Consider the following 24269-nt stretch of genomic DNA (forward strand, 5'->3'; position numbering starts at 1 on the left):
TATAGAGATAATATATATACATATGTTATATGTGTATACCTAAATTGCTTTCTTATATTAATATAAAAATATGGCATTCAGATTTAAAGAAGTCAGTTTTGAGGAATAACTGAAAAAAATTAAAATCTGGGTGGAGACAAAAGCTTCTGCAATGTTGGCAAGAAATCAGTGTTATATAGTGTTTAAGCTGAGTATTACTGGAGCAGACATGGGGATTTGGTTAATCATTGAGTAGGCAAAAGCTTTCCTCTTAGTGACATCTCAGGTCTTTCCTTGGAAGCTCTTCCTAATTGGAGTAAAATATGCAGCACTGTTTAAAAAAGTATTATTTTTTTTTCATTTGGCATATTACAGTTCTCAGCTGGAGCTGAAATCTTAAAGATAAATCATATTTGATACAGAGACTGTAGTGGTCTGGAATACAATCTGCTCGTGGAGTTTTACTGTCTAGAATATTAGTAGAATATTGTGGTTTAGAAATTTATAACTTTCTGTGTATAGTTGCCTTACAAATAAGAATTTTTTTTCGTTTGTTAATCAACAGCATTATCTCATACTGTTACCACACTGTCATGTTAAAAAAAACTATATGTATTTTATATATATAAAATTACTTCAACTTTTTTCCATAATCAAATAGGATCTTAAAATGGTTTTGTTGAATCACAACAGTTCTTATGGTCCTGTTGACTGCAGAGTTTTTAATGTGAATATTTAGCAAACAAATCAGAAGCCTCTTTAAAAGTGTAGCTCTAGGAGTTTGCCACTTGATGATCTAAAATGTCAGCTGATTTGCTAGAGAGAGAAAAAAGGTGGTGTTGGATTTTTCCATTTAGCTAACCCACCTACTAAAAAAATAGTACTGGAACAGTTGAGTATGGATGCATGCAGCAGGATAGAGAGGAATTTCAATCAGAACAGCAGGAGGGAAAAGTGGAGGGAGCTAATTTGTTAACTTGGGAAGTTGGAGGAAACTTGTATGGAAAAGTAGATTGATAGTGCAATATAATATTGTTTGAATAAATCCTTTGCCTCATGGTGGAAATATGCAAGTTTTAAAATACTTCCTGTTATCTGTTCATGCAGTCTGGGTTTATCCTTGAGTAAAAATACATTAAGTATATCTGTAGTGTTTTAATTAAAATCAATAGGGCAGAATAGGTTTTAACATGAACTCGTTAGGTTCACTGTGCAATCAAGATCCAACAGTGCTGTATAGATTAGTTGCTGTCTAGTGCCATTAGCTCATAATGTCTGGCTCTGAGCTTCTAATAAATTAATCAGTTAGGCTGGGACAACTTGAAACTCTAGATAGTTGGTCTGAAATAAATGACCAAAATGAAAATAACAGTTACATAATCTATAGTACTCATTACTGGTACTGCAAGCAATGGGTTTAATTGTTCTCTAACTGCTGTTGCTCCTCAGGTCTGCTTGATTTCAGAGGTGTTCCTTTGTTATTCCATTATAGCACAGTAGTTGGGACCCTAAATGTAGGGTGTTTTTGGTAAGAATATACAGCTCTAACTTTCCATAATGTCCACAGGTTTTAGGACCTGCCCCAAAATGGTGTTCCTTCTTGGACAACTTGACTGAAGAACTGGAAGAGAATCCAGAGAGCACAGTTTATGATGATTACAAATTCGTCACCAGAAAAGACCTTGAAAACTTAGGTAAAGCAGTTGAACATCCTCTTTAGGTGGCTTCTTTGTTCAGTTTTTAATTACTTTCACACGCAAGTTTTGTAATTCTGATGTGATGTACGAGGACTGTTAGAAGTTCACTGGCAGAAGTTTCCTCTAGTCTTCTTGGTTAGTCATATCCCAGACTGATGGATTTGTGTTCTTTGGTTCTGAACCACTGCATCATTAGATACGTGTTGCAAATATCTAGATGATAATTGGCTGATTTAATATATTTTGGAATCTGTTGTGTATGCTTTCAGACACTAAATGAAAGGCATAGGAAGAGAAGTGGGTTTAGTTTTCAATGTGTTTTCAAGGTGCTCAAATAGGATGTTGGAACTCGCAGTAAAGTCTGCCAAAGGCTACCCTATTTGTATGTAGTAATTTCCAGGAAATACAGATAATTCTGGGACTAATAGAAGCACAAGTTCATGGAATTGGAATGCTGAGAATTACATAGCAGACAAGGCAAGCATGCTTCTCCCAAGCCAGTTAGACCTTTTTCTGTCCATTACATACTTTAATTGCAGTGTTTTGATACAGTTTAATTAATTTGCCTTTGGATATGGGAGTTGGGTTTGGCCTTGCAGAAGCTATAAAAGGAGGAGGTCATACAAAGGACCTGCATCTTCAGTGTTACAATCCTAGAGTAGGTGGTCTGAATGTAGCCCTCAGACCCCTATCCAAATTGTAACAGAATAAAGCAATGTAGTGTCATCTACAGAGACCTGACTTGGAATACTTATTCTGCTTTAAATTCACTATAAGTTAGTCAAATTTATTTTGCCATAAATTTAAGCTTTCAAATGAAGAACCAGCCTGAGGGATATTTTATATTTCATATGTCAGGGTTTCTTTGTATAGTAATACTCCCATGAGCGGGAGTACTCATATTTTGGAATATGGGGAAAGATTGTTTCCTGGAAACAATTAAAATTTTAGCAAAAACTTTGCTTTCTGAGGCATACAGTGGTTTCTTCCAATTTTTTTTGTTAGTTCTGGAAGAAGTTTGTTAATTCTTAATTTCTGAAGATTTGGGGTCGTGGAGGATATTTTGCTGTTAAAACTTTTTCTCAGTCTTGAAATTTGGTGATGATACAGGGAAAGAAAATGAGAGAACTCTTAAGTATTCATTCTTACGTAGGTTAGGGCTTAGGGTGACACTTTTATGACTTTTTTTCAAGATGTTGTTTCTTCAAGGAAAGTTACACAAGGCAAAATGCTTTAATTAAAAACATCTCTATACCACACTAGAAGAGTGATTGAAAGCTCATAGATGTTTGACAAAAAAAAAATCCTCTTGGATTTTCCTTTCTAAACTGTTACAGAATGGAGAGCATGTGACCATTTTAAGAAGTGCACAGTAATATATGTTATGGCAAGAAAAATGGATTTTTGTGGCCCTGAAGCAACTCAAATTTCTTGCCGATCAAACTGTGGGGTGCTATTTTTTTTCTGTTTTGGTTGTCTTTTTGCGGTTTTACTTAGTTTGTATGTAATGGATGTGACTGCTAGATTGATGTGTTGGCACTTCTCATTTGTCTTGAGTCAGGTAAGTGAAGTGCCTGGCTTGGAACAGGAATTCTCTAAATATGGAAGCTCTTTGAAATCCTCTAACTTTTTTTTCCCTAGGCCTTGCTCATCTCATTGGATCATCATTGCTCAGAGCCTATATGCATGGCTTTTTCATGGACATAAGACTTTATCATAAGGTAAAGAAGGCTGATCCTTCTCAGTTTTTAATCTTAGCAATAAAATCTGCGTGTTGGGGTTTTGTTTGGTTTGATTTTCTGTTTGGGGTTTTTTGTAGGTTTTGTGGTTGTTGGTTGGTTGGTGTTTTTTTTTTTCTCCAAATAATGGACTCTGTCCTGTATTAAAGGTATTTTCTTTTTGCTTTCTCCTGCTTGTTTAAAGGCCAAAATGATGGCCAATCCTTTTGCCTATGAAGAATACAGAAGAGAGAAAATAAGGCAGAAGATAGAAGAAACACGTGCACAGAGAGTTCAACTAAAGGTAAATACTGTAAACAGTGACTGTACTTCTGGGAAAACTACTTATAAAAAGCAATATACTCTTAAGACTATCTCAGATGTAGTGATGTAGGGTTTGATTCTGTGTATCATCACAGACAGAAAATAATTTATAGAACCTTTTGAATGGAGCTGTGTAGTTCCCGTGTGATCTCCACAAATGAAAAATATAGATACCAAGTGTAAAAGAGTAGCTCTCATCACATTTGCCATTTAAGCAGATAACCCACTGGTGAAATTTGCAGTTTCTACTTCTGTCATTAAACTAAATGACTTAAGTCATTAAAGCATTATACTCTGGAAAGAGGTACATAAAAATAGTATTGTTTTTACAACTAGTAGCTTTCTAGATTGAATTTGCTCAACATATAAGAAGAAATAATTCCTTTTAAGGTACTTTAAGCTCTTGATGCATTACAGGGAAAAAATTATAAAGTAGTTCTGCTTAAATTTTCCCCAAGTACTATTGCTTTAATAGTACCTAGAAATATCTGGAACCAGTCATGGAGCTTTCCTGAAAGAGTTATAAAAATGAGTAAGAATTCTCTCCTCGACGCACTTAGGAATGTAAAGCATGTGTAAAAGAGTAATTTACTGATTAATTGCTTTTAGAAACTTCCGAAAGTCAATAAAGAGCTTGCACTCAAACTCATTGAAGAAGAAGGAGAAGAGCAACAGGTTACTAGAAAAAGGAAACAGAAGGTGAGCATTTGTTCTGGGGACTTGTGTAACTGGGGGCACAGAAATAGTAATGCTTACAGTATTGAGGTTTTTTATTGTTGGGTTTGTGTTTTTTTTTTTCTGCGCTTATCTGGCCAAACAGATTCAAAATTCTGTTGTCTCTGTTTCTCATATACAACTTATTCTAGTGGGTGGCTTCAAGGTGGATTTTGCAGTAGCTGCAGCACCAAAAAGGCCATGTAGTAACTTAAAGCTTAAAATTATGAAATACTCACTGTGAAGGTAAGGGCCTTGTAGGACTCTGCTAAATGCAGAGTCAATACCAAAGTTGACTGAAAAAGGCCTGTTTGCATTTGGTGGTATTTTGGTGCTGACCATGACAAAACAGATGTTATTGGAAGATAAAATTGCCTTTGTGTACCTGGTTAACAAATATAGCCAAAATTATTTGCTCTTGTGCACTAGGAATTCTTCCTGATATTGAAAATAATCCATTTTTATCCTAACTGAAGTTTGAAGTCAAAAAATGAGTTAATGTTTCGTATCTAGTCAGGGGGTGGAGCTTTCTATAGGTAGCACTTCATAGGTGTTCATTCCCACAGGAATATAGCATACATGTAAGGCAGGCATTAGCTTCACGTGGCATCTAATGAAATCCTGTGTGTTATAGCTCTTAGGAAGCATTAATTATTGAAGAAGCAGGTGGTGGTAAAACCTTAAATGCAGACTGTCTAAGCCAGTTTTACAATGGAAATAGGAGTTCAATAACTGGGGGCTGATGTGTCTAGGAGTACATACAGATTGTGTTACGAAGCAGACTAACAAAGTATATTTAAAAATGAACATTCTGGTTATTTTTCTGAAATGCCATTCAAGTCTTACGAAGAAAATTTTATTTTTGTCTGTATCTTCTCTCCCCACCGCCCCCCCTTCTTAGGTAACACTGAAAGTTTAATGCTGGGGTGGAATGAATGTGCTGGTATAAGTTTGGCAATGTTGAAAGATCAGCTTTTTATAGTAAAAAGCTATGTATTCAGTGATATTAAAATAACGACAGGAGGTATTTACATAAGCTGAAAGCATAACTTGAACTGCTTCTGATTCAACAGTAGCATAATTTATACTGAGTTCATTTTACTTTGACGTGAATAAAACTGCCTTTTCCATTCTGTGTGCGTGGGCAGTGAAGAAAAAATATTCTAAGATGTATAGAAACATTCTTATTTTCAGTAAAACATTAGTAGCATTGCATAAAGACATGTTTACCCTGATAAGTTGTTGCACACGTTGTAGAATCATCCCTGTCAGACAGAGTATTTGCCTTGGAGGTACTTCTGATTAGTCAATAGATAAAAACATGTCTCCAGACTAGCTGGCTGAATGTATGAGAAACGTTAATTCAGAAATATTAGTAATTGTGTACTTAAGATGTCTGTAGTGTGCATTTAAAAAGACTTGCTTACAGGTAGCTTTCAATGATATTTATGTAATAAAATATAAGAAACATAAATCTTGATTTTTGTATGACCTGGAAGCGTAAAGAAACTGGCATTTCAAATAGTGGTTTTGAGTTATGTTTAATTAAAAAGGTGTTACTTATTTTACCAATGTGTGTTTCAGAATTTTGTAACTCATTCATGCTTTGCTGCTTTTCTAGAATCTGCCTAGTCTTCTGAAAGATGATCGTTTTAAAGTCATGTTTGAGAATCCAGATTTCCAGGTGGATGAGCAGAGTGAAGAATTTAGGCTACTTAACCCACTTGTTTCTAAAATAAGTGAGAAAAGAAAGAGGAAGCTAAAGATGTTGGAGGAACTGGAAGCACAAGAACAGGTAAAATATTTTCCATTTGGATGGAAATGGAATCCCTTTGTTTCAGGTATTCAGATCTTTCACCTTAGAAAGAAGACAAAGACAATGCAAGAATATCTTAACAGCTGTGGTAATTAAGTGTAATTTATAATGTCATCCAAGCTTTTAGACGTGAACAGTATTGTGTCTACATGAGTGTAGGTCTGAAAAACATAAAATATGTATGTGGAAACAAATTTATAATCTACCTTCTACTTAGTTTGCTGTTCTTCACTTCAAATGTTAGTTCTCTTCAGCTGTATCTATGTAAAAGCTGTCACGTACTCTAATTGCAGGAATCGTTTGAAAAGAAAATTAGTTGATGATTTGTTATTTTACACTATTTTTGTCTGCAGGAAGAGGAGGAAGAACCAGAAGGAAAAGCAAGTGATGCAGAAAGTTCTGAGAGTTCAGATGATGAAAAAGGCTGGGTTGAAGAGGTCAGGAAACAGCGCAAGCTTCTACGCCAAGAGGAAAAAGTAAAGAGGCAGGAAAGGCTCAAGGAGGATCAGCAAACATTACTGAAACCTCAGTTTTTTGAGATTAAAGAAGGAGAGGAATTCAGAAGCTTCAAAGACTCTGCCAAAAAACAAAAATTAATGAAGTAAGACTAACGTTCCTATTTTAATAGCTGGGGGTGGAAGATACTCAAGTATTTCTCTGCAGTGCAGGCCAGTGGCATTTTGGCTTGGAAGCAGTAGCTAGTAATGCCGCATCTGGCCACTCAAGGGTATATTTTAAAGCATCATAGTTGTTGAAAGCTTTGTTTTGTAGTTAAGCAAACACAATGTTTGAAATATGGCAGAGACACAGATGAGTAAGAGATTAATATTCTGAGCCAGATTTGGGGATCCATTACTCAGTGTTGGTAAACTGCTGCTCTCAAATAACACTGTGAGACTTGGTTGTATTTCTCCACCATGTCAGAATGAGGTTGACAGTGTGGATGTTTCTCATCTGACCCTCCAAAAAGAGGTAGAATACTGCATCATTAGTCACTATTTTTGAGGGTAAGATCAGGGTGGTAAAACAATTAAAATGTTTTATCTGAGTATTTTTATGACATCCAGAAACTTCCAAAAAATTATGCTGGCCTTATATTGTCAGGCCTTACTATTTCCGGTTTCCTTTTTGCGATACAAAAAATCAGATTTGGTTTTGTTGGGGTTCCTTGAGTTGATGATCAACTAAAGTAACTGGGTGCTGTATAAAGTACATGATACTAAAGGACTTGGCTTTGAGTATGTCAAACTAAAGCACTTTGAAGTGTTTAATGCCTGAAAATTTCACTGATATTTTTTTTGTAGCCCTTTGGAAGATGAGATTTAATAACCTTTTATTATTTGGAGTGTAGACGCTAATACTGAAAATTTGAAACACAACAGCTTCAAAGATCTTGCAGTGTTCTGGATGCAGAGCAGAACTAACGTTGGAAACAAGTGCTGGGCTAGATGGATCTCGTAATAGCCATTACATTTTTGCTTACAGTAAATTATACAGTCAAAGGAAGTGAATAATATATATATATAATGGGGTTGTTTCTTCATGTCACTAATGACTGACTCTAAAACCTAGTTGTTTTGTGATGGAAGTTTTCTGGAGTTACATCAAGAAACATTTGATAAAAATTCAGCCTGTCCCTTAAATGTGCAAGATTTTAACTGGAATTATAATGTAAAATGGTCTTTAAGGATTACTGAGACAATGTTTCTACAGTAATCTAGTAGTCTGTTTTCCATGTTGTAGCTATAAGACCTCTTTAAATAGAAGTAGTAGTTTTTATAAATTGGGGTTTGTAGCAGTTCTGCAGAACTCATTCCCCCTTTTCCTTGGCTGTTTTTTATCATCAGGTGTTTTAGCACAGAGGTTTTTCTTTGTTCTTCATATTGAATATATCCATTCACTCTGAACTTTTTCTTAGATTTCTCCATCAACTTCCTTGTGATTATTTTTCTTTTCCAGGAGATGAAGCAAATTTTTACTTTTGTCAGGTTTTGTTCTTTGTCAGGAGAAAATCCACACTGGACACTCTGTCAGAGTATTGTGGGTTAAGGATGTTTTTTCATGGTACTTAGATCTATTACACATTAGCAAGTGACTTGAAAGGAGCAAGATACTGGTCAAATGACACTGTATTCTCATTGCCATTGAAATACTTCACTAAAAGGCAGTATGGCTGCAGCCTACTCACATGCTGAGTTTTTTACACATATTCAGCTGCTGACCTCAAAAGAAAATTCTCGAAGACACTCGATTTGAAATACTAGGATTTCATTTTGTTCAAAACATGGAAGGCTTAAATGTGAATAGGGATACTGAAAGTTAAGTAAATAAGCCAAGACAAATGTAAGGAAGAGAAACATCTGGAAAAAAAAATAGTACAGTGTAACACAGGACAAAGTAAATTCTTTCATCTGGTGTACTGAGGGGGAAAAATCATTGCTTCAGCTTGTAAAAAATGAAAGCAAATACCACATACCTGTCCAGTGGAAGGAGGAATATCGATGTAAACCACAGAAAGACTTCTAGAAGACTGCATTTAGGAAAAAGAGAATGTGTCATAAGATTTGATGCTAATTCTTTGCAGAATATTTTGCAAGGTGTGATAGAATCATAGAATAGTTTGGGTTGGAAGGGACCTCTGAAAGTCATCTAGTTCCAACCCCCTGCCATGGGCAGGGACATCTTCAACTAGATCAGGTTGTTCAGAACATTCAGCCTGGCCTTGAATGTCTCCAGGGATGGGGCATCCACCACCTCTGAGCAACCTGTGCCAGCATTTTTCCACCGTCATTGTAAAAAATATCTTCCTCATGTCTGGAATCATAGAATCATAATTAGGAGGCTCAGGTTATATACCCTCTCTGTGGCAGATGCACAGATGTAGTGTGCTCAAAAAGGAAAAAAAATGGGAAAGGAGAGAAAATTGAGAGTGGAATAGGATGACCAAAAAATGGATATGACAGCATCACATCCTTTGATTTTCTGAATTGCTGTCATTGAATTGTCTTTTCATTGTTTTTTGTTTATGTCTAAGTAGTTAGCTCTCTAGTCACTGATGCCCTTTGTGTTCGTCCAGAAACTCCAGTATGGAGTTTGATATTTGTCAAATTCTTAGACAAAATATAGAAATTAACAGCTGGTATCTATTTCTTGTATACTATTCTGTAATCACAATGACCTAGTTTGCATGGTGAGCTAACTTGTTTGGTTAAAAAGCATATTCACGTATTAGAATTTTATGAAGAAAATACTGAAATATGTTTTCAGCTGGCCTTATTCACTGGTAAGTAGTCAGCATAAAAATAATTAATTCAAGTAACGTACTGAAAATTGGACAGACTGTAGTGGCATGTACAATCTGGTGAGGCTGGCATGTTTGTCTTTGATTTGATTTATCCAAGTTACGGAATGATGGTCTGTGACCAGTATAATTAAGTACCTTAATACCTTCACTATGCATTTAATGGCTAGGTGTTCTTTTTTTCTCTAATCGTATAATGTTCTACCTGAGGAAACAGTTTATGACTTATATAAAACTGGGTGTTTCTTTCGACATGTTCCTGACTCAGCACGGCTCTAAGCCCAACTTCTAAAGCACTGGTGCGTACTATAAATTTCTTCATAGGCCAACAGTCTATGCATTTCTTTGCACAGGAAAGCTGCAAAATTTACTCATGGTTGTAAAAACTTCCTTGTCTCAAATCCATCTGCATTTCGTTTTCCCTTTTTGCACTCCAGTGCTTGCACATAAAAACCTGCAGAACTTTGCTTTATGTACTTACTGTGTAAGTTCTTTGCAAAGTGACTTAAAAGGAATCCAGAAAAGGAAAAGGCGTTTGTCAGCGTGCTGAGAGCTCTTTTGATTTTCTTGATGTCCCATTAAAAGGTTTGTTATTGAAGTTAGAGCATGTCAAAATGAAAAAATACAGTAGTCATGCTTTATAAAGTATGACAGTCACTGTATATGTGTTCAGAGGTGGGCAAGAAAGCCAACAAAAGCATAGTTGACATTCCTAGGTACTGGTGAAGTAAAACAGCAAGAAAAGTCTTGAAAAGCTGCCCTCTTTATAATGAGGGAAAAAAAAGAAGTGCCTGGGCAACTTTGTTGTTTGTTTTTTACTGCAGGGCAGGGAAAGTTGCTTTTAATAACGGTGTTACTGCATCCCTTGAATCAGTTTGTTGAGAATGATTTAAACTAACAACTGACCTAGCTGTTGTGTTTGTGTATCGGTGTGTGCAATTCACTATCATTTAAGGTCTGCACATTTTCAGATAAATACAGCCATACCTGCATTTGTCCAGTAAAATAGGAACCCCACAAGTGTTTTGCTAATATCAACTCATTTTAGTTTTTCTCCTGACTGAAGCATTATCTAGGCAGTCATGCTGAATAATTGCTGGGTAGTAGCCATATTTCTCCAGTTCACTTTCAAAGGGGAGGAAAATAGGACTTCACTTGAATGTAGAAATCCCACCACAATGTCAGTGACTGATCTTCTGCCATAGTTAGCTCTAAGGCTTAGCTTGTCTTCCTGATTCACACAGAGGAAACAAGTTTTTACATGTACTGAATGAAAAATGTACTACAGAAAAATACAATCAAAGTACCTAGTCATGAGAAATAAAGTAATTCTTGACATTAATTTTTTATTGTTAATCTGAAAAGTCTTTGTTACATAAAATGGCTCATTAACTAAAATTCAGTGGACTTCAGAGGCTTCGTGCATAGGCCACAGTCCATGAGCCCTTCATCGATAGTAAATGTCATCAACTTTGATGGCTGCTAATCATCTGTATTTTCATGATGACTTATTTTCCACTTTAAAACTTGTACAAAAAATGTGGCTTAGCCCTTTCCAGAGAGATGTAATAGAACATCAATAGCAACTTCTCAAATTGCAGAAACTAATTTCATTTACAGTTAAGTGAATGTTTTCTAAGCGTATTGCAGAGTGAGTTTGTCTGATCCTACAGGCCATGTCATATTCTCAGGTGGTACTACGTACTCATAAGCACCCACATTATAGAAGGGAGGACAAGCTATGTCAGGACTCACAGGTGCCTTTTGGGAGGCTGGCTGAAGCGACCACCATCCCTGCCTTCCTGCCTGCCTCACCCTGTGCTGGAGGCTGTGTGGGAGGAAGGTGCATTTCCACTCTTCAGCTGTTCCAGTTTGCAACCCAATGTAACTGAACTCAGCAATGGTAATACTAAATATCAGCCTGCAACCTAGAGCAGCTGGGGCACGTCCATGAGTCTTCTCTTTGTAGGGCATCCTCCAGTGGAGGAGAGCTGAAGGCAGTATCTGTTTAGGCCACAACAGCTACTACCTCCTCCTCTGTAGAAATGCCACACTTCAGTGGCCAAGAGAGAGGTTCTGTACGAGGTTGCTTACAGAAACTAATAGACAAGCACAGTGTGCTTGAAGGCATATGCTAATGTCTGTCTACTCTCTTGTCTTATCACATTTGTTAGCAGTGTTCTTTTATTTAGAAAACTCTTTGTATTATTGCAAGCACAGTGTCCGAGCAGTCATTTGTATTTGGACTCGTTTGTCTCCATCACTGAATTGATTTATTTGGTGATGATGTATTCGAGATTATTTCCTTCCCTCAAAAGTGTTTCCAATTGAGAAATAATAATATTTCAAGAAAATTGTATATATCTACCCTTTTTTGGAGGGTGTGTGTGTGCAGATCTTACTCTGCAGCTGAATATTCCTGACTTTTTCTGACATTTCATAGAAAACTACAGTGATGGAAGGGTGTGGTTTCTTTCTCAACTAGAGTCCTGTTGCTTTTTTAGCAGAAAAAAACAATGAGTTTTACATAAATTTTGGAAATGTTTCTACTAAAAGCAGTATCTGGAGGGAATGATTAGAACTTGTCTGTTTTCTGTTTACCGAATGTTTATTTTTTAGAGTTCAGGCGTTTCAGAGAAATTGAGATTAGTTTTGACTGTATTATCAGTCTTTATTATAATAAAAAGATGGCAAGAATAGGGACTAATGTTAATTATTCTCTGCAGGAAAACTCTTGGAGATCGTTTAAAGCTTGAAGAAAAACTTGGCACGCTGAATGTGTCTGATACCACGGTAGGCAGCAAACAGGCAACATTCAAATTAAAGAAGGTAAGCTATATATGTAATTTTTTTAAGATAATACACAAGTAACTTTAGTTTTTGCATGAAAGAACAGGAACTTTAAAACCGTCAAACAAATGTCCCTCTTTGTTTCTTTATAAGCTGCCAACTCTTCTGCTAGTTGCCAGGAGAATGAAAGCCTCCGGTAGTACTCTGTGTGTTTATATCCTTATAACTTAAGCAGCACTCATAAAATCTTATGTTCTGGTGGAAAATAATGGCTCCCATCTTTTAATAGTTTATGTGCAGACATACCATCAGAAGCTTGTGACCTTACCTGACTTCTGTGCCAGGACTGATCAGATCTTGATCGCGGGTCCAAATGCTGTGGATAACAGACTTTCTCTTGGTTGATAATGTTGCTAGGCCTCACCATGATAAAAAGTTCCTAACTACCTTTGTCATTGAACTTGTGAAACAGATCACAAGAATGAGCTCTGGTCCTGTTCTACTTGCCAAATTCCATTGGAAGTGTGTAGATGACTGCTGCCTATCTGCCTTTCCTAAATGGTTTTGATTTCCCATCCTAAGGAATTTTGTAAGGCGATTAATTTATAGTGTGGGCAGAGTTAACTGCGTGTAGAACACATAAAGATTTTTTGGTAGAAAATTGCCTTAGAACTGAGGAAGGGACACAGTATAAAACCAGAAGACTCATATTAATTGATGTTAAGCTGATAAAATATGCTTGAGTTAAAACTGGTTTTCTTCAGGTAAACCTCTGTGCTGTAGTATGTTTCTCCTTATCATTGGTCAGATGTTATTCTCATCAGTAAAACTGCTGTCAAAGAATGGCTAAAAGTAGTTACTTGATTTTACATTGGGTATGCCTGAAAAAAAATAAATAACCTGGATGTATTGGACTATTTTTATTATTTTATGTTTATGGACTATTTTACGTTTTATGGACTTTTTGATGTTTGGAGACATTATTTTTCATATTCTTTTGATTCCTTTATTGCTGGAATTTAAAACATGTTGACTGTGGAATTCCTCAGCAGTGCTGTGTAGGATAACAGTTCAGGGGATCTTACTAACTGCTGTAACTGAGATGTTAGTGTCTTGCAGCTAATTAAATGGGCATTGCAGGCTTCAAAAGCACAGCCTTTTTTATAGTAGCTTTAACTTAGAAAGCACAAAGCCACAAGGTTTCTTGCAGTCAGTGATGAACAATGAGCTGCCACCTTCATACTAACAGTTTGAAGATTTGGGAGTAAGGTGGGAGAAGACAGATAGAGCGGTGCTTCAGAATGCCATTTTTACTTGATACCATCAAGCTTTGAAGTCCTAAATTATTTTGCTGCTAATGTATATGGATTTTTTTCTTTTAACTGATGTTGCTTTATTGAAATATGTACATTGTGCTCATTTGCATTAAAACGCCTTTTAAAGTCTAATTAAAAGAAAAATAATGTGTCTACAGTGGAGATCTTTTCTCCTATCAACAGAATAGCAAAATAAGACTTACAAGTCTTCTCTCAAATAAACAGACTCTGTGTATATATTCTTAAATCTCAGGGAATGAAGCAGGGAGAGCTAGGAAGAGATAATGTTATGCAGTATGCTCTGATCTTGCACTCCTTTTTAGAGGATGAAGAGATGAAGTTGGCAAACCAAAAAAGGGGTTTTAGTGTTACTCTCATCATCAACTTCCAGTTTGTGGTGCCATTTCCTTAAAGCACAGGTGTGTTTAGAAGTAGGTAGGAAAATTTAATAGGGGAGAGAATTGTGCTTCAATAGGATTGGTATCACTCAACCTTGCAAGTCAGTGGAATTGAGACTGAACTTGGCTGCTGAGCTGTAGTGTGTTACCAGCCTCCTGAATGCCCACCAGCCACTGACAGACTCAACAATGAAAATGTCATTGGTATTTCTCAGTTTAGTTCTCAGGGGGTTTTGGTATGGTGTGGTATCCTGTTTTTGCATTTTCAGCATGCTTTATGAGAGCAAATATATACTTTAGAAATCCTGCTATTTTCTTATACCTAAGCACTTATGCTACTAAGGAGGTATAGAGGACATTAAAAAAACCCAACAAAGTACACAAAAACAAACCACAAAGCTTCAGATAAAACCACGATCATTTCATTTCAGTACACTAGCGGTAGAAGTCAACATTTAAATTCAGATTTCCCAAGACTGTTGCAAGTGAATTCTGGAGGGAGAAACTAGTTACATATTGAAATCTTGCAGTGAAACAGGAGTCAATAAAGTCTCTAAAGTCTAGAGACCACTAGCTTTTATTACCAAGATACCATTATGGGCTTACTGCTTCAGATGATAAACTGGTTCATGTCTTGCCTCAGCCAAAATGCTGCCTCTGCATGCAAATCTCTAGCTCAAGTTTAAATGGTGCTTTAATGGGAGATTCAGGGAGAGATGGGCTGGTGCATGAATGCTGCTGCTGATAGAATTAGGTACAGTGGGGATGCAGCTACATATTCAGTAGTTCTTCTGTCACACTATGTTAACCTGTGCTGCTAATGAAATTGCTCTAATTGCTGCCTGAGTTTGGCTAGTCAAGTCTGCTGGTTCCAGTTTATGCTTGGTTTGAAGACAAGCCTTTGTCTTCCAAAGAAAATAGTTTATAGGTGGAAGAGCCACTTCATCTATGTGGTCTGTAAATGAAACCCTTTCAGTGTGTTTTTGATGAAGAGGAAAAACTTTAGTAGAACATGTGCCACAGGAGCAGAGATTTACAATTATTTTCATGTGGCAGGTCATTCTAGAATTGCATACAGCATTTCATTCTAAGAACGCTTTTTAGAAAAGGTTTCAGCAAATTGAAGTAACTGGTCTGTCTTTTTAAAATCCATTTGTGCAAATATTAAATGTGGGAATGCTGGTTAACCAAAGGGGGTACCGAATAGCCTCAAATTGTGCTCTGCTTTCTTAAAGACATCAAACGATAAATTCTGAATAGCTCAAATTGTGTTTTACTTTCTTAAGGGCACTAAATGTTAAAATCTGGACTGTAATTTTTACAGTCTACTGTTAAACACTGGTTTTCATCTGAAATGCATTATTTTATTCGTGGGTTTTTGCTGTCTTTGTCTTAAATATTTGCTCTGAGTTAATTGGAATGATAATGCCTAGGGACACCCAGAATTAAGTTTAAGGCAAGATAGCATGGGACCATTTACAGTAACATATCCAAATTTCCCTAATGGAATTCTGACTTGGTATCTAGATACTTGAACAATGAGGTGATATGTAGGTTTATAAGAATCTGAGTCTATTTTTCTTTTAATATTCCAGTCAGAGCAGCAAAGGAAACAGCAGGAAGCTGAGAAACGACATCGTCAAGAGAGGAAAACCCTTAGGCGCCCCGCTAGTCATCTCAAGAGCAAACGAGGAAGAGGACGACTGTTTCATTGATTTATGTTATCTTTTTAAGAAACTTAGGTTTTTATTTGAAATGGGGACTTTTTCAAACTGAGGCACTGTATGAATGTATTTGTATTTTGTTTCATGGACGAGCATAAAAGCCAGAACTTGTGAAACCCTGTGTTAATTATTGGAGAGTTTATAAAGGTAAAAGCATTGACAGAGGACGCTACAGGTATGGTTTGTTATAAACTCCAGTGTGAACTGTATTTGTGCAGAAATCACCAGCAACTGTTTATTTTGTAACCCTGGATGTTTTCTATGTAAGAATTTATGTTTACAACAAGGCTGCCTGGTTTTTATTTAACTTAAGAGCTGTGGGGTTTTGTTTTCTGAAATCTTTGTGTGTGATCAAGGGTAAGTTGCTTTGTTTAAAAACTTACCTTTACAAGGGCACAACACTTCTCTTTTATGGTTCTAAAAGGATGGCACACAATTGTGTTTTTCAAAAACTGACTTTGGCTTTATTTTCTTGGGTTGCCTTAGTAGCCAGGAAGAGGTACAAATGGTTGTCAAGAGAGCAATTGGGAAGGCCTGATTCACATTTTTCTAAGGCACTCTATAAGGAAGCCTATTTTGACACACCAATGTACAAAGGGAAATCTTGAAAACATAGTTTTGTTAAGTTAAACTTCATAAATATTGCCTTTACTCAGAATCCTTAGGACCAGGTTTAATACATTTTGATAAGCCAGCCATGTTTCAACATAGACCAAGTGATGTATGTTCACATAATAAACATATTAAGGCCACACCAGTAGCCTCCTGTCCTTCAAAAAGTTAAATAACTTGAGAAGCTAGAAACTATATTAAGGAAATGGTGGATCTTTTCTGTGTCTTCTTCTGATTCCCCAAATCATACTTGTTGCTAACCAGGGTACAGCATCTCTTCTTGACTTTTACCTTGCAAAACCATCATTTATGTAAGTAGTTCACTAGTTAAGAAGATAAATGATTTTTTACCTTTGATCCTAAAGGAGTTTTGTTTATTGCTGTTTAAAAGGCTTTATAAATTGTCTTTTTTGCTAAATCCAAGAAACTGTGAACTTTGGATCTAGCAATAATCAGTGAATCTCTGCATTGCTCCAAGTCTTTTTTAAGAGATTTGGAGGTTGTTAAGTGTTTTGCTTTATAAACCAGAGAGGCTGTTAATGTGATCAGGTCTTCTGGACAGTATTTGCCATGAAATTTTTGCAATTACTTCAGTAAAAAACCTTATTTTCTGATAGCCAGATGCTTTCTTTTTTTTTTGGTGTGTGTTAGAGAACAGAATAATCAGTCATATGGTTAACTTTTTTTCCTCTCGTCCCTTATTTAATTTTACCTGCTTTAGTTCCTTGCTTCTGTTTTTAATTATATGGTTTCGTTCACATTAAAAATGCCTTTTGCACCTGGTATTTTCATCTTTAAAACATAAATTGTAACCAACACCTCTCTGTCCTTGCATTCAACTAAATGATGAGTCTCATTACCTGTTTTTTACCTCTAGCTGTCAAATTCCTGCAGTGACCATAAGCTTCTCATGCTTTCAGTTTAGCACAGGACTGTCCAGTATTCCTGTGTCAGTCTCACCCATACTGTGTATGAAGTACCATAATTACTTCTCTGTAGCCACTGAGAAAATGTAATGCAGTTGTGAGTGCTCTAGGGCATGTCCCTTTTCTTGGAATCTCGTCTTTTGATAACATTCAAGCCTTTTAAAATCCATGCACAGTGACAAGTTAAAATTTTTACTGGTGCAACATCTTTCCCCTGGAGCATTGTGTTATCTCTTAAAAATTATGAGCATGGAATGCAGGTGTGTTTACTTCATATGCGTGGCTATATTGAGTGTGGAAAGATTAATGGTGGAAACTTGACACCATTCTGGTTGATACAGGGAGAACTGAGGATGAGGTGGACAGAATTGGCACTAGAAGAACAGGAATTGGGAGGAGTTTGTTCTTTCTCAGGGTGGGCCTAAATCCCGTTATGTTTGATCAAGAATTAGAGATGCATTTATGGTGTAAGGCATCCTTATTTCAGCAGTGATTCTCTTGGCTGTCAAGTACAAAAAGACACAGTTGATCTGCAGGGTAGCAGTGAACTAAGTTTAAAATGGTTAACTTTCAGTTTAGGAGTGTACTTCTGTTTTGAGATTCTTCTTACTGACACTGGCTTAGGTCAGTGTTTTGCTTTTCATGCACTTACGGAGTACCTCATTATGATAATACTGGTCATGTATTTGGGTTGGAGCCTGTATAGTTAAAGGAATATACATGGTCCTGTTTGAGAGAAGGCACATGCAAACTGTCTTTAGCCCACCATTTATTTCACATAAAAGAATTCGAGATACACTTTAAACAGTGTTTAAATAGGCATCATTTGTGAGATGCCTGGAAAGGTAGGGCTGTGACTGTGATTTGCATATTATAGGCAGCAAATGTGGAAACTGGAAGACAGGTTTGATGTATTTTTCACAGCTTATGTTGTTTGAAGTTAGACCGTACTGCATTGGGTTTCCAAAGCACTGCAGGGTTTGCCTGTGAGTTTGTTGTATTTTTATGTGCAACATATATAAATATATATATATATATATGTATAAAATCTTGCTAGAATCAGTCTAATTAGAGATAGAAATACAAGTCGAAGGTACTTGGTCATTATGCAGAAGAATCCTGGAAAACTGGAAGTTGCAGGTAGTATTCGTGAATGAGAGCGTTAAGAGTTGGCCCAAGAATCTGAATATCTATGAATGGTAAACATAACTTGACTGGCCTGGGTTGTAAATTTGCCTGCTTGTCTTTGCCCAGGAACACCTACCTGCCTGACGGACAGTTCTTTGTTCAACAATTTCTTCGCTCTGGATTGCTGAGGGTTTGTGTGAGACTGCGGTGGAGTAGGGCATGTGTGTAAGGTGGAAAAGAGGCAAAGCTGTCTCCGTCATAGCTGTAGCTGAATTCATGCTCTACTAGATAACCAGTGAGTGATGCAGAATTGAAGAACCAGGGAGAATTAACTAGGAGCAGGTCTGCAGTGCCAAAAGTGTTTTCCTGCTGTGGATACATTCCTGAAGGAGGCATACATTAATACAGGCAGATTGGATACCCAGCATGTCTCTAGGACAGAAAGCTAGTCTGTAATTTTAAAACTCATAAATTAATTGAACTAATTTTTTATCTCATGCTCCTTTTTCCCATGAGCCACCAACTGATTAGAATCAGTTGCATGCAGAAAATCAATTTCCTAGCCTTGATCTGGCTATTAAATGTCTGGAAGGGGGTGGTGGTGTTTGTATATTGCTCGTTTTGGGCAGGAGAAGTGATCAGTGTTTGTATTTTGCTAGCAGTGAGGCATGGCTCTCCAGGGTGTCCAGCACTAGAACTCTGGAATACAGGTGAGCTATACTTGGTGGCCTGTGCCCGGCTGCCTGACACACATTCAAGCCCAAGAGCTTTCTGCTGAAATAGAGATGAAAATTCCGTGCAAGCCTTGCTTCTGAGGTATCAGGGAGCAGCAGGGTTGGGCAGCTCTGGGGGAAAAGGTAGGGAGCTCAGGATGGCAGGGCTGGCAGGGGCAGTGACATCCCTGACAGAAGGTGCAGTTCTGTAGTTAACAAACAAGAGCAGCAGTGGGGTGACAGCAATGAGGTTCAGCCAGTAGACCAGACAGACAAATTCATAGTGATGAGGCACATCCAAAGTCAAGAGAGAAGATCAGGATCATGAGGTACTTGGGCAGGCATGGACAGACCTGCATCATAGTTCAGACGAGGACCAAAGGTGATGGGCTCTCTGGCAAAATAGGGGCAAGGATCTGATGGGGCTGTTGAGAGCTCCTTCTCACACAGCTCCTCTCATAGCAGTCTGGTCCCCAGTTGTTTGGCCTTGCTGTTACCAGAGCTGGCCTTCTGCACAGCCAGCCAAAGCCTTAGCAAGGTGGGGGAGAGGTAGCAGAGCCCAACAGCCCACATAAGGACCTTGCATGAAGCATGTTTGGATTCTTGAGATCAGTAAAGCAAGGTAATGTCCTTGAACAGCTACCTGGGGGGAAGATTAGAAATTTCAGACAAGCTGACATACTAATGCAATGTCACTGCAACTGATTAACTTTGTAATGCAACCAAAGCAGGTGTTTGTTAGCTCTTAGCCTGATTACATCAACCTTTTTTCTCTCAGCAGTGCTTCATTTTCTGGACTGCAGGAATTGGTATTGACCCAGTATTGCCATTCCTAGAAGCTGAACAACTGCTGGGATCCTGTTTGAAGTTTAAGGTTCATACTCTTATTTTAGAGTGATCAGATGCTGTCACCTCGTGAAACCCTGCTCATACATAGGAGAATTTAGTGGTGAGAATCAGTTTTAAAAAACTCCCTGTAAATAAACGTACAGACAGTTAAATGTGAGTGCAGAGATAAAGACCTGGATCTGATGCATCACCTATATATACTTCAGCACTTTTCTCACTCCACAAGTAAGAGGGTTTACTTCAGATAGGCTGTTAATCACTGAACAAACATCAAACCAAAACTATTTGTGAAATGTTCTTTCCAAAGTGCTATTGCCAAGCCAAGAAGCATGCTGTGTTCCTGTGGCCAGTATAATTGTCTGAAATGGAAAACATCCATTAGTTACACAAAACAAAGAAAGAATATACTGTACCACACTACTGGTTTTTAATATCTGAGCTAAATGGTGAAATAGGATTTAAAATATTGCCCTGCATAAATAGCAAGTGTGTGTAAAATGTATATACACATTTTTATACTCATGGGGTTCGTTTATGTGTTTAGCTTAAGGTAGGTATGATCGAGATTACCAGCTGCAGGAAGGGTTGTGAGGGAAGGTGTAACAGTTCTCACATTACTCCATCTTGCACTATAACATCCTTGTATATTTGTGTTCTCTGTGTTTCCAGATGAGAAAACGAGTAGTAGAACGGAATCCCAAGAAGAGAGGACGGGCTGCCTTTCAGATGCAGAAGCAACAACTTACCTGGGGAGGTTGTGCAATGTCCACTGAAAGACTTGCGATGTCAGACTAAACATCTGCAGGAACCCCCCGGCTACAGTGGAGCCTGCCGTAAGGACGATGAGGAGGAATGGATTAATGAACTTCAGAGGATCTCTCCATCCCAAAGACTGCAAATGTTGTAAGGCATAGGGAAGATGCAGTCAGCTTTAATTGACCAGAGTAATTTTCTCCCTTTGTTCCATCCTTTCACTGAATCACTCACTAGTTTTATCTTTTTATCTCTTTCATGAAGATTAAATACTTTCATTGGCTTGTTTCCATAGCTAATATATTTTGTCTGATCTTGGGAAGTATGGGGTTTTTAAGCTGAATGAAAGCACATAAATCTATTAATAAACTTTAGCTCTTGATCATTATCTCTGTGTTTCAAAGCCCATTTTGCTCAACAACTAAACTCTTTGTGAAGAACATGAAGTAATTCTGTCACCAAAATGAACATTTTATAGTACAGCCTGCAGAAAATAATCAGATTTAGCAGAGCTTGTAGTTTACACAACTGGAGGAAAAAGAATTCCTGCATTTAAAGGCTGTAGATGGATAATTGTAAACCTTCCAACATGGTCCATAAGTTATTCTGCCTGTAAAACTGCGTATTGCTAATTTCCACACCCATTCTTCCACTCTCTCTGCCCTGCATTCTCTCTCTGCCCCATTCCTCTCTCTGACTCTGCTTGTGTTAACTGCGTTTTAGTATCACTTCCTTCTTCCTCTGTTTTTTGACTTGGCCTGTGTCCTTGATCCACATGTTGCCTCTTGGCAAATTTCTATTTATAATGTCACCTTATCCTCTGTTTGTACTGTAAGTGCTATTTCTGCATGAAATACTTGTGAGCATCCTGTGGACCAGACTAGTTTGAACACTCGCACATGAGCAGAGGTAAAATAAGTTGATTTCTGTACAAGTGCGTGAAGACTGCAATGACAAAGTCATCCACACTAGTGTAAATTCAGAAATGTATCTGGCTGTAGTTGACAGTGTTTTTCAGTATCTCACTGTTCTTCGTTTAGTGTGTTAAACAGTGGTGCCTGTGCAAGGAGTGAAGTTCAACCCTGAGCATGTTCAGGAAGGAGTCATTTTTCTCTTTCTATTTGAAAGAAATAATTGCAGAGATAAGTGCTTGTCCTGGGTTGGACTGGAATAGTTAGTTTTCTGATTAGTAGCTGGTGCAGTGCTGTGTTTTGGATTTAGTCTGATAACAATGCTGATAACACACCGATGTTTTAGTTGCTGCTCAGTAGCACTTACCCTGAGCAAGGACTTTTCAGTCTCATGCTCTGCCAGTGAGGAGGAGGAGCACAAGAAGGCAGGAGGAATCAGAGACAGGACACCTGACCCAAAGTAACCAGAGGGGTATTCTGTACCACAGCGTGTCATGCCCAGTATATAGACTGGGAGAGTTTACCCAGAAGGGACCAATCGCTGCTGGGGTCAGGCTGGTATTGGTCAGTGGGTGGTGAGCAATTGTATTTGACATCACTTGACTGTCTTGGGGTTGTGTTCTTCTCTCTTTCAACTATTATTAATATAATTTATTTCAATTATTAAACTCTTCTTTCCTCAACCCACAGGTTTTACCTTCTTTTTTTTTTCCCCCCAATTCTCCTTTCCATCCCACCAGAGTTGTGGAGAAGTGAGTGAGTGGCTGCATGGTACTTAGTTGCCAGCTGGGTTTAAACCACAACAGTGCTGCATTTCCTGTGACAGTTACATTCAATTACATCTTAAGTAAAATAGTTCTACAGCAAGATAAGGTATGAGTTTAAAACGCTGTTGTAAAGTATGATGACGCTAGCAACAAGTGGCATTTGGGTCAGCTTACCTATGAAGGCAAGCCTTTGTGCATTTAATTTACATTGAGTGGAGCAAAAGTGAAAATCCCATTTCCTTGTTAAAGAGAAAACTAGGCAGTTGAAGTGGGAAATACCAGCCCAGCCCTAATCAAAATTTATGCTCCTAATTCCTGGAACCACCCTTCCCTTCCCTACAGCAGTATCTGCCAAAGCTACTTTGCTTATATCTTGTTTTAACATCTGGCTATTTCTTGTGAGGTGTCTATCTCTACAGTTTTTTTTCTATTAATATCAGGATCTATAGTAAAATCGGTACAGATACAGCACAGATTTGAGCACTAAAATGGTAATAGTAGATAGGTTGTGTATAGGCATATCTTGAGCAGAATGGATTTGTTTGAACTTGGAGGTATGGAGAGCTGTGACATCAAAGTGCACGGTGGGGTTCGGAGAGCTGGCACATGCTCCTGTGCATGTCATTGGTGATGGGGGGGGGGATGTTTTAAAAAAATTCCACTCATACTGCTTTGTGTGCATCTGTACCACTGTGCTAGCTCTGCTTCAGTGAGGGTCTGGGTGGTTTGGGTGGGGTGGTTGTGGTTTTATAGTTTTTCTAGATTTTTGCTACTGCATTAGTACAATTGCAATGTACAGTTACATTATGTACAATTACACAAAAGGTTCAATATTAAGCAACCTGGTCCAGTGGAAGGTGTCCCTGCCCATGGCAGGGGGGTTGGAACTAGATGATCTTATGGTCGTTTCCATCACAAACAATTCTATGATTCAAATTATCTAGCATCCGATTTCAGTGATGAATATTATATCCATTCCATTTACCAACATTTCTGTAAATATATTTTCTCATGTATTTCAACCTTTAGACTACTGCAAGTAGATATCTTAAGTGATGTGCATACAGTGGGGGTCATAAAAGCCTACATGCTTACCTTAAGGATTTAATCATCTTGTGCAAATGAGAACTTAGTGAAAAGTAATTATCTTGTCTATTAGGGTTTTGCTGATTTCCTTGTAAACTGAATCAAAAAGGAAGTTTGCAACACTCCCTAGCTACTGTGTTTTAATCCTTTCCCAGATGTAAACAGGAGATTGCTCAACAGGACTGTGACACTCTTACACTGAAAATATGAGGCAATGTTTTAAACGGGTCTGCACAGCCAATAACTATCCTCTATCTGAGATATTATAGACAGGTTACAACAAATCACTTTTGCACAATGCCATGGTAACTACTTTGCTTCAATTTAAGTATTACTAGGAGCAGAGCACAGATGATCATGCTCCAGTGCTTGGGATGGGACCTGATGCTCTTCAGTTTATGAGTATAGACACTGGTAAGAACATGTTGTGTAACAATATCTTGTGTGTAGCTGGGGACTAGTATCACTAACTTAACTGTAGTTTAGCCAGTTAAGGGAAGAAAGACATTTAGAAGTATTGATAAAGTTTTGGGAGAATTCAAAGCCAATGATCCTTTATTTCTGTTGTCAGCCTCAAACCATGAGAAGTTCAAGGCCAGGTTGGACAGACCCTTGGGCGACATGGTCTAGCGTGAGGCGTCCCTTCCTGTGGCAGGGGGGTTGGTGCTAGATGATCTTAAGGTCCTTTCCAACCCTAAACATTCTATGATTCTATGAATCCTAAGTTCCAGTCAAAACTGGAAGAAG

General features: G+C 37.7%; 1 protein-coding gene across 1 annotated transcript in view; it reads left to right on the top strand.

Moving 5' to 3' along the window:
- Positions 1-16063, top strand: part of NOL10 (nucleolar protein 10) — a 52225-nt gene extending 36162 nt beyond the window's left edge. Inside the window, exons 14-21 of the mRNA XM_057431811.1 lie at positions 1547-1673; positions 3318-3397; positions 3600-3698; positions 4328-4417; positions 6054-6227; positions 6602-6849; positions 12276-12378; positions 15649-16063. Coding sequence (XP_057287794.1) covers positions 1547-1673; positions 3318-3397; positions 3600-3698; positions 4328-4417; positions 6054-6227; positions 6602-6849; positions 12276-12378; positions 15649-15768 — 1041 coding nt within the window. The 3' untranslated portion in view covers positions 15769-16063. The remainder of the gene's footprint in view (positions 1-1546; positions 1674-3317; positions 3398-3599; positions 3699-4327; positions 4418-6053; positions 6228-6601; positions 6850-12275; positions 12379-15648) is intronic.
- Positions 16064-24269: the final 8206 nt, after the last annotated feature.

Source organism: Pezoporus wallicus, unplaced genomic scaffold (genome assembly GCF_028554395.1).
Source record: "Pezoporus wallicus isolate ANWC-B61680 ecotype Strahan unplaced genomic scaffold, APGP_CSIRO_Pwel_v1 contig_161, whole genome shotgun sequence".
Classification (NCBI taxonomy): domain Eukaryota; kingdom Metazoa; phylum Chordata; class Aves; order Psittaciformes; family Psittacidae; genus Pezoporus; species Pezoporus wallicus.